This window comes from Xenopus laevis, chromosome 6L (assembly GCF_017654675.1).
Source record: "Xenopus laevis strain J_2021 chromosome 6L, Xenopus_laevis_v10.1, whole genome shotgun sequence".
NCBI classification, from domain to species: domain Eukaryota; kingdom Metazoa; phylum Chordata; class Amphibia; order Anura; family Pipidae; genus Xenopus; species Xenopus laevis.
The window spans coordinates 153,263,953-153,277,650 of NC_054381.1; the positions used below are offsets into that span (position 1 = coordinate 153,263,953).

Consider the following 13,698-nt stretch of genomic DNA (forward strand, 5'->3'; position numbering starts at 1 on the left):
TCTGTACCATTTCTGAAATAATCAAGTTTATATTCACTATTCCTCTCTCAGCATCTATTCTCTTCATTCTGTCTTCATGCAGCAGTTGGGTGTCAAGATAATCATTGACAGTTAGATACAATATATCTTATAGGGGGGCTCCTTTTGCCTAGAAGATGTATTAGAGCTCACTCTATTAAAATCACCAGACATCATGTCTCTCTACATGCAGGATTTGTGCAAAAGGCAGTTATTTTGTTACATTTTGTTTGTACTGGAATCAGTCATTTGAGTGAGCTCTAATACATCTGCTAGGAAAGGAAGCCCCCCCTATAAGATATACTGGATCTAAGAAGTATACTGGCCATACATGAAGAGATCCGCTCGTCTGGAGACATCGCCAAATGCGCGGATCTTTCACGGATATGCCCACCAACCGCAGGGCTATATCGGAATAATCCGAACATTCTGCCCTCGGGCCGAACAATAGGATTACGACGAGTAGCAATGGGCTCCGACGGGTCAGTCAGCGGAAAAATTAAACCTTCCCGATCGATATCATGGCCAGATATCGATCGAGAAGACCCGTCGGAAGCCCCATACACGGGCAGATAAATTGCTGAATTGGTCTAAAGGACCGATATCTACAGCTTTATCTGCCCTTGTATGGCCACCTTTACTGTCAGTGAATATAATACACCCAACTGCGGCGAGAAGAAAGAATAAAGAGAAACAGATGCTGAGAGAGGAATAGTGAACATATAAACTTGGTTATTTCAGAAACAATGCAGAATATTTAATTGATGCCATTTACATTATTTAAGTATTTAAGTTTCTTATTTCAGTATGCTGAAGCTTACATAAAAAATTTCATTTTCGAGATAGTGTCCCTTTAATATTAATGCTTTGTACCTCACACATCTGCAGCTGGAACAATCTCCTCTCTTTCTCCATCTCTTCGGCAATCTCGGCCCCAGTAATCTCAGTGCGGATCATCCCATGTTGCTTGGCGTGCTCCCTTTTCTCCTTTTCGATTTTCGTGCTAAATAGAAGAAGATGCTCTTATTTTATGATTGCCTCTTTCCTTCCCCCCCCAGATTATTACACATACAAGATAAAAAATAATTGGTATTTCATTTCAAATGAATACATTTAGTTTTGTTGGCGATACTGGTCCTTTAAAGGAGAAGGAAAGCTACCAATACAGTTTATTGCCAATAAATTAGCCACAATAGTGCAAGCTAGAACACAACATTTATTCTGCAGAATGTTTTACCATACCTGAGTAAACAGCTCTAGAAGCTCTTTGTTTGTTAAGAATAACAGCTGCCATATTAGCTTGGTGTGACATCACTTCCTGCCTGAGTCTTTCCCTGCTCACTCAGAGCTCTGGGCTTAGTTTGCAGCAGGGAGGGGAGGAGGGACGGGGAAAAGGGGAGGTGGAGAGAGGAGCAAACTGAGCATGCTCAAGCCCAAGCCCTGGAGGTTTAAGCTGAAAACAGGAAGTCTGATACAGAAGCCCATGAGTACACAATAGAAGGAAAGAAATGTGGTGCTTCTTTTGACAGAGGACTCAGAGCAGCATTACTTTGATTGTTTACTGGTGTATTTATATAAACCTTTCTGATAAAGCTTACTTAATTTTAGCCTTTCCATCTCCTTTAAATTAGACATTTTGGGTAAAAAATAAGAACGTACCAGTGCATTATACTCATTTAGATATAGAAGAATTGTGGTTAAAAAGTAGTATTTCAGGCTGATTTAATGCAAAACCCCTCATAATCCCTCCCTTCTCTTCCACTTCCTGCTCCCTGAATGCCCAGCCTTTGCAGTGGAGCCGGCGACAATCAGCTCACTTTACTGTAGGACAGGAACCAATTAGCAACTAGCAAGACCTGATAGGGAACTGCAGCCTGTCTGTGCTTGTGTGACTGCAGGGCTGTGATTGGCTGTCCCCCTCCTACTGTGCTTCTGGCAGGGATTGTTAGGACACACCCACCCTTCATTTGAAACACAGACAGGGACCAGTGAAAATCTATTGGGAGCTCCAATAAAGGGGTTATTTCTAAAGATAATATTAATTTTTAGCCCCATGTAAAAGCAACGCCATATATTACTTACAATTGCCTACAAAATTAGGTTTTTTCCATTTCTCCTATATGTCTCCTTTCATTTTACTGGGAAAATCATGTTTGTATACTGCAGCTTTAAATGAAATCTGCCCCAAGCAGGAGCTGGATGCCATCTTGGCTTCAGTCAGAGATCTTTAGGATTTATTCCCAGCAACAGTAATGAAACAGATGGCAAATACGTTGCAGATCTGACTCTCTAGGAAACCTGTGTCTCCAAACAATATGCAACACTGTAGCCAGTATGCAGTTATTCTCCAAGGGGAACTGAATTAGGTTTAGTCCTTAATTGTTTCCATAAGATGGAACATACGTACAATTTGGTTTCATAATCCTTCCACGCTCTGTCAAATGGCTTCTTGAGGTCCTGACGGAGGGAAAATAAGCAACAATTAACTCAGCGGCACTGTGATATCATTTAAAAAGTGTAGAAAATAAATTGTTTGTGTGGTCACTTACCCCTTTGACTCCCTTTAAGTCACCTTTCAAGAGAGAATCCAAGGTGAAGATAACATTGTGGCTTAATCCTTGTAGCTGGTTGGGAAAAAAAGCACAATAAATAATTTATTAGAATATTAATCATAATGAAGTTCTATTAACAAGAGACTCTCTTCCTCACGGAACAAAGGTGTAAAATATAGAGCACATTGATAAAACATCATTTTTCTCTCTATGCACAAATTAATGTGTAAGGATGTACCAAATCCACTAGTTTGGATTCCCGAACCTTATGCAAATTAGGGGTGGGAAGGGGAAAACATTTTTTACTTCCTTGTTTTGTGACAGAAAGTCACGCAATTTCCCTCCCCGCCCCTAATTTGCATATGCAAATCAGGATTAGGTTCGCCGGGCAGAAGGATTCGCCAAATCCGAATCCTGCTGAAAAAGGCCGATCCTGGATTCAGTGCATCCCTACTCCTATGGAATTACAGATATGGGATCCGTTATCCGGAAACCTGTTCTCCAGAAAGCCCCCAAACTACAGAAAGGCCATCTCCCATAGTGGTATATTTATTAAAAAACATTTTTTACTTCCTTGTTTTGTGACAAAAAGTCACCTAATTTCCCTCCCCACCATTAATTTGCATACGCAAATTAGGATTCGGTTCAGCCAGGCAGAAGGATTTGCCGAATCCTGCTGAAAAAGGCCAATTCCTGGCCAATTCCTGGCCGAATCCCGAAACCAAATTCTGGATTCGGTGCATCCCTACTCCTATGGCAGTACAGATATGGGATCCGTTATCCGGAAACCTGTTCTCCAGAAAGCCCACATATTACAGAAAAGGCCATCACCCATAGTCTCCATTTTATAAAAATAATTTATAAAAATGATTTTTCTGTGTAATAATAAAACAGTCACTTGTACTTGATCCCAACTAAGATATAATTAATCCTTATTGGAAGCAAAACCAGCATATTGGGTTTATTTAATGTTTATATGATTTTCTAGTAGAATTAACATATAGAGATCCAAATTACGGGAAGATCTGTTATCTGGAAAGCCCCAGTTCCTGAGCATTCTGGATAACAGGTCCCATACCAGCACCAATAGTCATGCAGCAGCTTTCTGTGACTATAATGTGACATGACAAAAGAACAGAAATACTGTTATGGAGCCACAATCTGTTGCATCCCCTGGGGAGAGAAATTTAGTTATACTCTGCTAATGAAACTAATATTTAAGTCAGGGCACACAAGGGAAAACAGAGGAACTAGTACCCCTTCCCCCCTTTTGCCATATTCATCAACTACTTCATGGGGGATAAACAGAACGATTAAGTGCGAAGTTAATATCAGAAGTGAAAGAGGGCGATTCCCTACAGATTCACAAGGCATTTGTTGAAAGGGAACATTACTAACTGGATAATGTTGCCGGGGATTGTCGGGTTTATGAAGAGAATGGCAGTTCTAAGAAGCAAAAAATGCAGCTGTAGCATAGAGAAAGACTACAATGGGTAAAGTGAGTTAAAGGGATTCTGATTTATATGATGTTGTTTTTATTTCTAAATTACACTGCTTATATTGCAAATGATTCACAGTGTATTTGTTTAGTTGTAATATTGGTGTGTAGGTGCATCTCAGGTCATTTTGCCTGGTCATGTGATTTCAGAAAGAGCCAGCACTTTAGGATGGAATTGCTTTCTGGCAGGCTGTTGTTTCTCCTACTCAATGTAACTGAATGTGTCTCAGTGGGACCTGGATTTTACTATTAAGTGCTGTGATCTACCAGGGAGCTGTTAACTTGTGTTAGGGAGCTGCTATCTGGTTACCTTCACATTGTTCTGTTGTTTGGCTGCTGGGAGGGAAAGGGAGGGGGGTGATATCACTCCAACTTGCAGTACAGCAGTAAAGAGTGATTGAAGTTTATCAGAGCACAAGTCACATGACTGGGGGCAGTTGGGGAATTGACAATATGTCTAGCCCCATGTCAGATTTCAAAATTAAATATAAAAAATCTGTTTGCTCTTTTGAGAAACGGATTTCAGTGCAGAATTCTGCTGGACCAGCACTATTAAAGGGGTGGTTCAGCCTATGAGTAAGTGCCCCAACAGGCACGAAACGCGTTAGGTTTTTTAACTAATTGCTTCTTTACTTTTGGAGGTCCTCACATCTTTGAAATGTTGTTCTGGACTTGCACCCTGGGACTGGGGTGAACTGTGAGTAAATCCTTTTAGATTTATTTAATATTTGACTTTGAATTTTTGATTAGTTATTTTTGAGTAGTACCGTATATATTTTTCTATGTGGCATTGGCACAAACCTTGCCATTATACACGTGGTTCACCTTTACGTTAACTTTTAGTATGTTATAGAATGGCCAATTTTAAACAAGTTTTCAATTCTGTTTCATTATATATTTTTTAAAAGTTTTTGACACATTTGCCTTTGTCTTCTGACACTATCCATCTTTCAAATGGGGGTTACAGACCCCATCCTAGAGAATGAATGCTCTGTAAGGCTACAAATGTATTATTACTTATATTTTCTATTACTTGTCTTGCTATTCAGGCCTCTCCTGTTCATATTCCAGTCTCTTTTTCAAATCAGTGCATGGTTGCTAGGATTATTTGGACCCTAGCAACCAGATTTTTGAAACTGCAAACTGGAGAGCGGCTGAATAAAAAGCTAAATAACTCAAAAACTGCAAATAATAAAAAATTAAAAGTTATTGCAAAATGTCTCAGAACATCTCTCTCTACATCATACTAAAAGTTAATCAAAAGGTAAACAACCCCTTTAACCAACATTTTGAAAAAAATCTTTTTTTCCCATGACAGTATCACTTTTAAGGTGGCCATACACGGAGAGATCCGCTCGTTTGGCGAATCTCTCTCTGATATGCCCACCTTGAGGTGGGCAATATCGGATCCTAACGAACGGGAATGGGTGGTTGGATCGCATCAACGAACAGATGCGGCCGTGATCCAATGGGATTTTTAGTCCCATCCAATCGAGATCTGGCCGACTTTTGGCCAGATCTCGATCGGGGAAGCCAGTCGGGGGCCCCCATACATGGGCCAATAAGCTGCCGACACCCTTTAGGTGGCCATAGATATAACAAATACGATCTTTCCCACCTGTAGGGACTGAATGAAACTTGAGAAAAAAAGCACAAAATAGGAAAAGAGAATATGAATATGGTATAAAGGAGAGAGAAAAGAACAAAACAAGATTGACAAAAAAAAAACTAAAAAAAAAAACTAAAGGTCACTGACCTGCTTTTAAAAGTAAAAAAAAACAAAAAAAAAATCCCATAACTCAATACCATAAAAAGCTAGTTTCTTTTTTTCAAAAAGTCATGTTAAAAGAATAGACATACAGACCCCATGCTATTCCTCCTTACGTGTTTCATTCTCTCTGGTATTTAATCATAGGCATTGATGGTAACAAATTGGCCAACATAATTTAAACCCAAAGAGGTCCCTTCCATATAGATTTAAAAACCAATCTTTGGGTTTAGATTTGGTACCATCAATGCCTTTGATTAAATACCAGAGGGTATGAAACGTTTAAGGCAGAATACCATGGCTTCTGTATGTCTATTCTTTTAACATTACTTTTTGAATAAAAACTAGCTTTTTATGGTATTAATGAGTTATGGGTTTTTTTTTGTTTTGGAATAGTAATGGAACTGGGGGCTGTTTCCCAGTAACCATGGCCTTTTTTTGACTGGTCACTTACTGTATATCCTAGTATATAAATTAAAAAATTTTTCCGATATGCTTTTTTAAAAGTAGACCTAATAATTAGAAGCACATCCTACAGAACCTGAATCCTTGAAGACGTATACCCAAGGTAACCCAGTTTTGAGCATTGGGATTCAGTTGGAACTATGACTTGTTCATATATCTGAAGAGATAGTACGAGCTTCAACTAGCATGTACTTTAATTTCAAATGAAATAATGAAAACCCAAACCAATCTATTAATACAAAGTACCTAAGAAAGAGAAGGGTCTTTGTTTGCCTTCAGAGCTTTCTGGAAAGCTGTCCTACAAGTCCTTCTCTGTGTGTGGTGGGATATTAGGCTATACCTCAAGACTAAAAACCATCTGTACTTTGAAGGATGACGGAACCAGAAATCTACTTATAATTCTATGATCTAGAACTTCTCATAAATGTTCAATCTTAAGATCCGGTGATTGGGAGGCAAGGGAAGGCGGTTGACTTGATCCTGGTCTTCAAGAAACTATTACTGAATTTGTGAGGCCATGTGATTGCAGGGCATTGTATCTTGACATCTGGACACATGAGATGTTTGCCCATTAAACAGCCATAACAAGTAACCAGCTAACCCAATGACTCCAGCATTATGGATGCCCATAGGGTGAAACCTATGGTAGGGTTTCATAGTATGGGGGTGTACTTACCAGGTTTTTAAGTAGCGTTGACAGTTCTTTCGTGAGAGTGGAAAATTTCACAAAGGCGGTGCCCAAATCTGCATTATCACGACTTAGAAAATTACTTCCAAATTTATCTAAGGATTGTGCATAGTTTTCTTCATTTTGAACATGATCTGAAAATCAAAACAAAAACATTAAGTTCTCAATGCCTGTGTTGGCAAATGAAAAGTGAAGGTGGCTTTAGGGCAACTATTACCTGAGTACAGGTATGGGATCTGTTATCCGGAATACCCTAGGTCCCGAGCATTCTGGATAACAGGTCCCATACCTGTGAAAACATTTGCAGCTATGGACCAGGTTTACCTCTATGGAGAGGACACTAATCATGCATGGTCGATTGTAAAGGTATGAGAGCCGTTCTCCGGAAACCTGTTATCCAGAAAGCTCAGAATTATGGAAAGGCCATCTCCCATAGACTCCATTTTATCCAAATAATCCAATTTTTTTTCTCTGTAATAATAATAATAAAACAATAGCTTGTACTTGATCCCAACTAAGATATAATTTATCCTCACTGGAAGCAAAACCAGCCTATTGGGTTTATTTATTGTTTAAAGAATTTTATGCAAATAATCCAAATTGTAAAAAAAAAAAAATTTTCTTTTTCTCTGTAATAATAAAATAGTAGCTTGTACTTGATCCCAACTAAGATATAATTAATCCTTATTGGAAGCAATTAGATTTAAGGTATGAAGATCCCAATTACGGAAAGATCCATTATCCAGGAAACCACAGGTCCTGAGCATTCTGGATAACAGGTCTCATACCTGTATTAAGAAACTCCAGCTAACCTGTTAATTTAGTGACATCATATAGACCTGCCCATGATGTGATGGTATCGACTGAGTAAAGACACGAACATATAGAAATGTAAAACTGTGGGACCATTTATTTGGCTTGAATGTCTAAATTTCCCCTTAAACCTTATGTATTTGAGGCTCATAGACCAACTTTTGTGGAATCATGAATGGGGTCTCCAATGTCTGGAGACAGATGCTTCAATTGTGTAATCAAAAAGGCAAATATAGAAACTGAGGAACTGATTGCTTCACTTGCAAAGACTAATCACTGATATGCACTTTAAAGGAGACAAAGTAACAGAAGGGATTTTGTAAATGCACAGTTCAAATAAGTTATTCATGTACATGATCATGTACTTTCAGCATCTGGTAGTCCACTCTAATATTTAACCTTTTAACAAAAATGTAAAACATTTGTGCGCTGTAGTGAGTGGGTAGGTTAGTACTGACCTACTTGTTCTGAAACTCAATCCAAGCTGTATCAACTTGTAAAAATTTGAAATATTTCATGGTCTGAGGGCATACGAAAAAACCCTTTGTGCTCCGCAGTTTATAGTGTGTATTTCTATTTCTTCAATACAGGAAACAGAATAATAGTATACAGCATACATCTACATTTATATAATGGTGGTCAAGGCCTGTTATAGTAACACAACTGCTGTGCACACATTATCTATAGGTACATACAGTCATATGAAAAAGTTTAGGAACCCCTCTTAGCCTGCATAATAATTTACTCCACTTTGAGTATTTGGGTGTTTTCTGAACAAAGATTTTTAGTTAAATAGTATTCAGTTGTATGAAATTAAATCAAATGTGAAAAACTGGCTGTGCAAAAATTTGGGTACCCTTGTAATTTTGCTAATTTGAATGCATGTAACTGCTCAATACTGATTATTGGCAACACCAAATTGTTTGGATTAGCTCCTTAAGCCTGGAACTTCATAGGCAGGTGTATCCAATCATGAGAAAAGGTATTTAAGGTGGCCAATTGCAAGCTGTGCTTCTGTTTGACTCTCCTCTGAAGAGTGACAGCATGGGATCCTCAAAGCAACTCTCAAAAGATATGAAAACAAAGATTGTTCAATATCATGGTTTGGGGAGGGCTACAAAAAGCTATCTCAGATGTTTCAACTGTTAGTTTCATCTGTAAGGAAAGTAATCAGGAAATGGAAGGCCACAGGCACATTTGCTGTAAAGCCCAGGTCTGGCAGGAGCGGCATATGCGGAGGATTGTGAGAATGGTTACAGACAACCCAAAGATCACCTCCAAAGACCTGCAAGAACATCTTACTGCAGATGGTGTATCTGTACATCGTTCTACAATTCAGCGCAATTTGCACAAAGAACATGTGTATGGCAGGGGGATGAGAAAGAAGCCCTTTCTGCACTCACACAAATACAAAACAGAGTCGCTTGTTTTATACAAAAGCCACAGTCATTCTGGAACAAAGTGCTTTGGACTGATGAGACAAAAATTTAGTTACTTGGTCATAACAAAAAGCGCTTTGCATGGCGGAAGAAGAACACCGCATTCCAAGAAAAGACAACTGCTACCTACTGTCACATTTGGTGGAGGTCCCATCATGCTGTGGGGCTGTGTGACTAGTTCAGGGACTACTGGGGCCCTTGTTAAAGTCGAGGGTCAAATTAATTCAGCCCAATATCAACAAATTCTTCAGGATAATGTTCAAGCATCAGTCACAAAGTTGAAGTTACGCTGCAGGGGTTGGATATTCCAACAAGACAATCACCCTAAACTCACTTATAAATCTACAAAGACATTTATGCAGAGGGACAAGTACAATATTCTGGAATGGCCGTCACACTCCCCCGACTTGAATATCATGGAAAATCTATGGGATGATTTGAAGCAGACTGTCCATGCTCGGCAGCCATCAAATTTAACTGAACTGGAGAGATTTTGTATGGACTAATGGTCAAAAATAGCCACATCCAGAATCCAGACACTCATCAAAGGCTATAGGAGGCGTCTAGAGGCTGTTACATTTGCAAAAGGAGCTCAACTAAGTATTGATGAAATATCTCTGTTGGGTGCTGCAAACTCCAGGCCATAAATATTTGAATGTGACACTCTTTTTGTGTATACTTTAGATATTTCAGTACTTCAGTCTTTTGGAGGAGGGTACAGCCCAGAATGAAAAAAAAAAAGATTGTATGAGGCTACACAGTTAAAGGGATATAAACCAATAAATTAACAATTTGTCTAAAGAAAGAAAATGTAATGATAAGCAATTTTGCAATATTCTAAATGTAATTACAATATATAGCAGCATCCTTCTGACACTTTTTTGCCCTTGTCTTTCTGTCTTGAAACAAAGTAGTAGAAGTCAGCCTTGCATGCTCCTCCACATGTTAAAGTGCTGGTTCACCTTTTAGTTAACTTTTAGTATGTTATAGAATGGCCATTTCTAAACAACTTTTTAATTGGTCTTCATTATTTATTTTTTTCCTTAATCTTGTCTTTTTCTTTTGACCCTTTCCAACTTTCAAATGGGGGTCACTGCTCTGTAAGGCTACAAATGTATTGTCATTGCTACTTTTTATTAGTCTTTCTATTCAGGCATCTCCTATTAATATTCCAGTCTCTTATTCAAAGCAATGCATGGTTGCTAGGGTAATTTGAGCCCTAGCAACTAGGGATGCATCGAATCCAGGATTTGGCCTTTTTAAGCAGGATTCGGATTTAGCTCTCCACTTTGCAATTTCACCAGCCTGGTTGCTAGGGTCCAAATTACCCTAGCAACCATGCCTTGATTTGATTAAGAGACTGAAATATGAATAGAAGAGACCTAAATAGAAAGATGAGTTACAGAGCATTTGTTTGTCATGACAAGCTAATATGGCAGCTGCTATCCTAAACAAACAGAGAGAGCTTCTAGAGCTGTTTACTCAGGTATGGTAAAGCATTCTGCAGAATAAATATAGTGTTATAGCTTGCACTATTGTGGCTAATCTATTGTCAATATACTTCTTCTGTAGCTTTCCTTCTCCTTTAAAGTGCCCCGGCAATAAGCAATTAGCTCTAGCTATAGATCACATTCATTAATTGAACGAGGTACAGGCTCCTATTTATAATATCATCTCAATGACGCAAGTTACGGTCCCAAGGCCTCAATCCAAATATTCAATCTTCTGATTACACTGATTTGCTTGTAGTACACGTGTTGTGAAGTTTAAAGTGTGTTCTTGCAGCATATGGCCTTAATCTATTATTTAACAAATGTCTTGGCACCCGCGCGAGAGAGAGAGAGAATAATAGAAGAATGCAGTTTTTATTTTGATGAATAATTACAATGTGGAGGACTCAGAGCTATTTATACAATACAGAGCTCCGTGGACAACCTTGCATTGTCTTTCTGGTCCACTCTGCGGCGGGGCACCCTTGAATGTATCTTCCATTGCTTTGCAAATCTTAATTGTGTATTTTTGCTTATGCTTAAAGCGGTGGTTCTCCTTTAAAGGGATACTATCATGGGAAAAAAAATGTTTTTCAAAATGAATCAATTAATAGTGCTGCTCCAGCAGAATTCTTCAGTGAAATCCATTTTTCAAAAGAGCAAACAGATTTTGTTATATTCAATTTTGAAATCTGACATGGGGCTAGACATATTGTCAATTTCCCAGCTGCCCCAAGTCATGTGACTTGTGCCTGCACTTTCAGAGAGAAATGCTTTCTGGCAGGCTGCTGTTTTTCCTTCTCAATGTAACTGAATGTGTCTCAGTGGGACTAATCTCCCCGAACTGCCTTCCCGTCGGTTAGAATGTAAATCGACGGCAGGATGGCACTTGGATCGCTTCGGCTTTCTAAATTCGCCCGAAGTTTCCTCGTGAGGCAAATTCCAGCGACTTCAGAAAATGAAGTGTACATTCTAGCCGGCGGGAAGGCAGTTCGGGGAGATTAGTCGCCCGAAGAATCGAATTGTCGATGGGTGACTAATCTCCCGAAATAGCAGCGTGTGTCTCTGTCCTTAATGTTGGCAGTGCAAAGATAAGGTCAATAAAAGTAGGGTTAAAAAAAAAAAACTATAAACTCCTGCGATATAAAGAGCCATGTCCTTTGTTAACAAAATGTCACAGAAAATGCTAGAACGCTTAGGGAGATTTATTGAAACATTACTTGCAACTCACAGGCATAGGAGCGTCCTTGTTTTAGTCAGAGAGAAATGTAGCGCAGCATCTTTATTGTTTCCAGGAGTCTTTTCTGATACGTATAATGTCCTTGTCGAACAGAAGAAATCAAAGCTTTCCCTGCTTGAGATACACATAGTTCCGCCAACTCAGATACTTCCCCTCTGGCTACATGATACATTCCCATTATACATGAACCCAGCACTGATATAAATAATGAGGAGCTTGTCATTGTCACTGAGAGTAGAACGAGCATGAAGTTGCTAACTGTCATCTCCAGCTTACACTATATAGGAATGACAGGCGGTACATCACTCACTCAGACTGATCATCAATTCTTAAAGGATAACTAAACCCTAAAAATGAATATAGCTAAAAATGCCATATTTTATATGCTGAACTTATTGCACGAGGCTAAAGTTTCAGCTTGTCAATAGCAGCAATGATCCAGGACTTCAAACTTGTCACAGGGGGTCACCATCTTGGAAAGTGTCTGTGACACTCACACGCTCAGTGTGAAAAGTTGCTTAGAATTAAGACATTCTATAACATACTAAAAGTTAACTTAAAAGTTGAACCACCCCTAAACCAGCCCATAGCAGATACTGTATGTTAAAAATTCCATATGAGAATGGAAAGAACTGAAAGATCTGTAGGAAAACTGACTATTGTATTACGTTTTATGCTTATTCTTTTGTATTTTAATTTATCTTAATAAATTAGAGTAGTGGTGAGATACAGAAGACATTGTGTTCCCTGACAGTAAGGAACAGCGCCTTCTCTTTAATACTGTCCCAAACGCACTGTGTACCTTTCAATAACAATGTTGCTTTTGTCCAAGTCATATTTTCCCATGAAACATTTGGTTGCTAAGATCTCCAACACACGAAGGAGCCATCAATATAAACTCTACTGTCAAGTCTGCTGTTAATGGGATTCACTTGCTTGGTGAACTTGCCAAATGCTTATTTACTAAACTTATTTAAAGGTGAACTAAACCCTAAAAGTGAATATGGTCAAAAAATGCCATATTTTATATACTGAACTTATTGCACGAGGCTAAAGTTTGAGCTTGTCAATAGCAGCAATGATCCAGGACTTCAAACTTGTCACAGGGGGTCACCATCTTGGAAAGTGTCTGTGACACTCACATGCTCAGTGGGCTCTGATTGGCTGTTGAGAAGCTAAGCTTAGGGCTCGTCACTAATTATCCAGCAGAAAATGAGCTTCCCTGGCTGTAATATAAGCTGATGTTACAGGTTTGCAGATTATTAAATTCTGATGCTAATTGCACTGGTTTCTGTGCTGCCATGACTCTAGCGCTACTTTGCACTCTAACGCCAGGCGAATTTTCACTCATGCGAATGGACGTAACTACGCAAATTCACTAAGATGCAGATTTTACTGAGCATTACCTCTTGCAACAGACTTGCCTTCGCCACCTCAGACCAAGCGAAGTGCAATAGACTAGATAGGAGCTCCTCAAAAAATAGATGAAAATGTTTCTAAGTCCCAAAAAACACTAGCGACTTTTCAGTTTTTCAGGGTGATAAGCTGCAAAATATCGTAAATTTTTTTTAGGGTACCCGGCTTCCCCCCTATATTAACTAACATATGGCACAAACTATACACTGGGCTCATGTGTAGGGCAATATAATGATTTTATTTTATTTTATTAAGATTTCCCTGGCCTTGTGTAATGTAATGTATTTGCTGCAACATATACGTCCATTGAA

At 38.9% G+C, this 13,698-nt stretch overlaps 1 protein-coding gene across 6 annotated transcripts in view; it reads right to left on the minus strand.

Moving 5' to 3' along the window:
• asap1.L (ArfGAP with SH3 domain, ankyrin repeat and PH domain 1 L homeolog) overlaps positions 1-13,698 on the minus strand; it is a 190,142-nt gene that overhangs the window by 55,460 nt on the left and 120,984 nt on the right. For all 6 annotated transcript variants that reach the window (XM_041566640.1, XM_041566643.1, XM_041566644.1 and 3 more), the window contains 4 exons: positions 6,978-7,123; positions 2,568-2,642; positions 2,426-2,475; positions 892-1,021 (listed from right to left, as the gene is read on the minus strand). In XM_041566640.1, the coding sequence (XP_041422574.1) occupies positions 892-1,021; positions 2,426-2,475; positions 2,568-2,642; positions 6,978-7,123 (401 nt within the window). The remainder of the gene's footprint in view (positions 1-891; positions 1,022-2,425; positions 2,476-2,567; positions 2,643-6,977; positions 7,124-13,698) is intronic.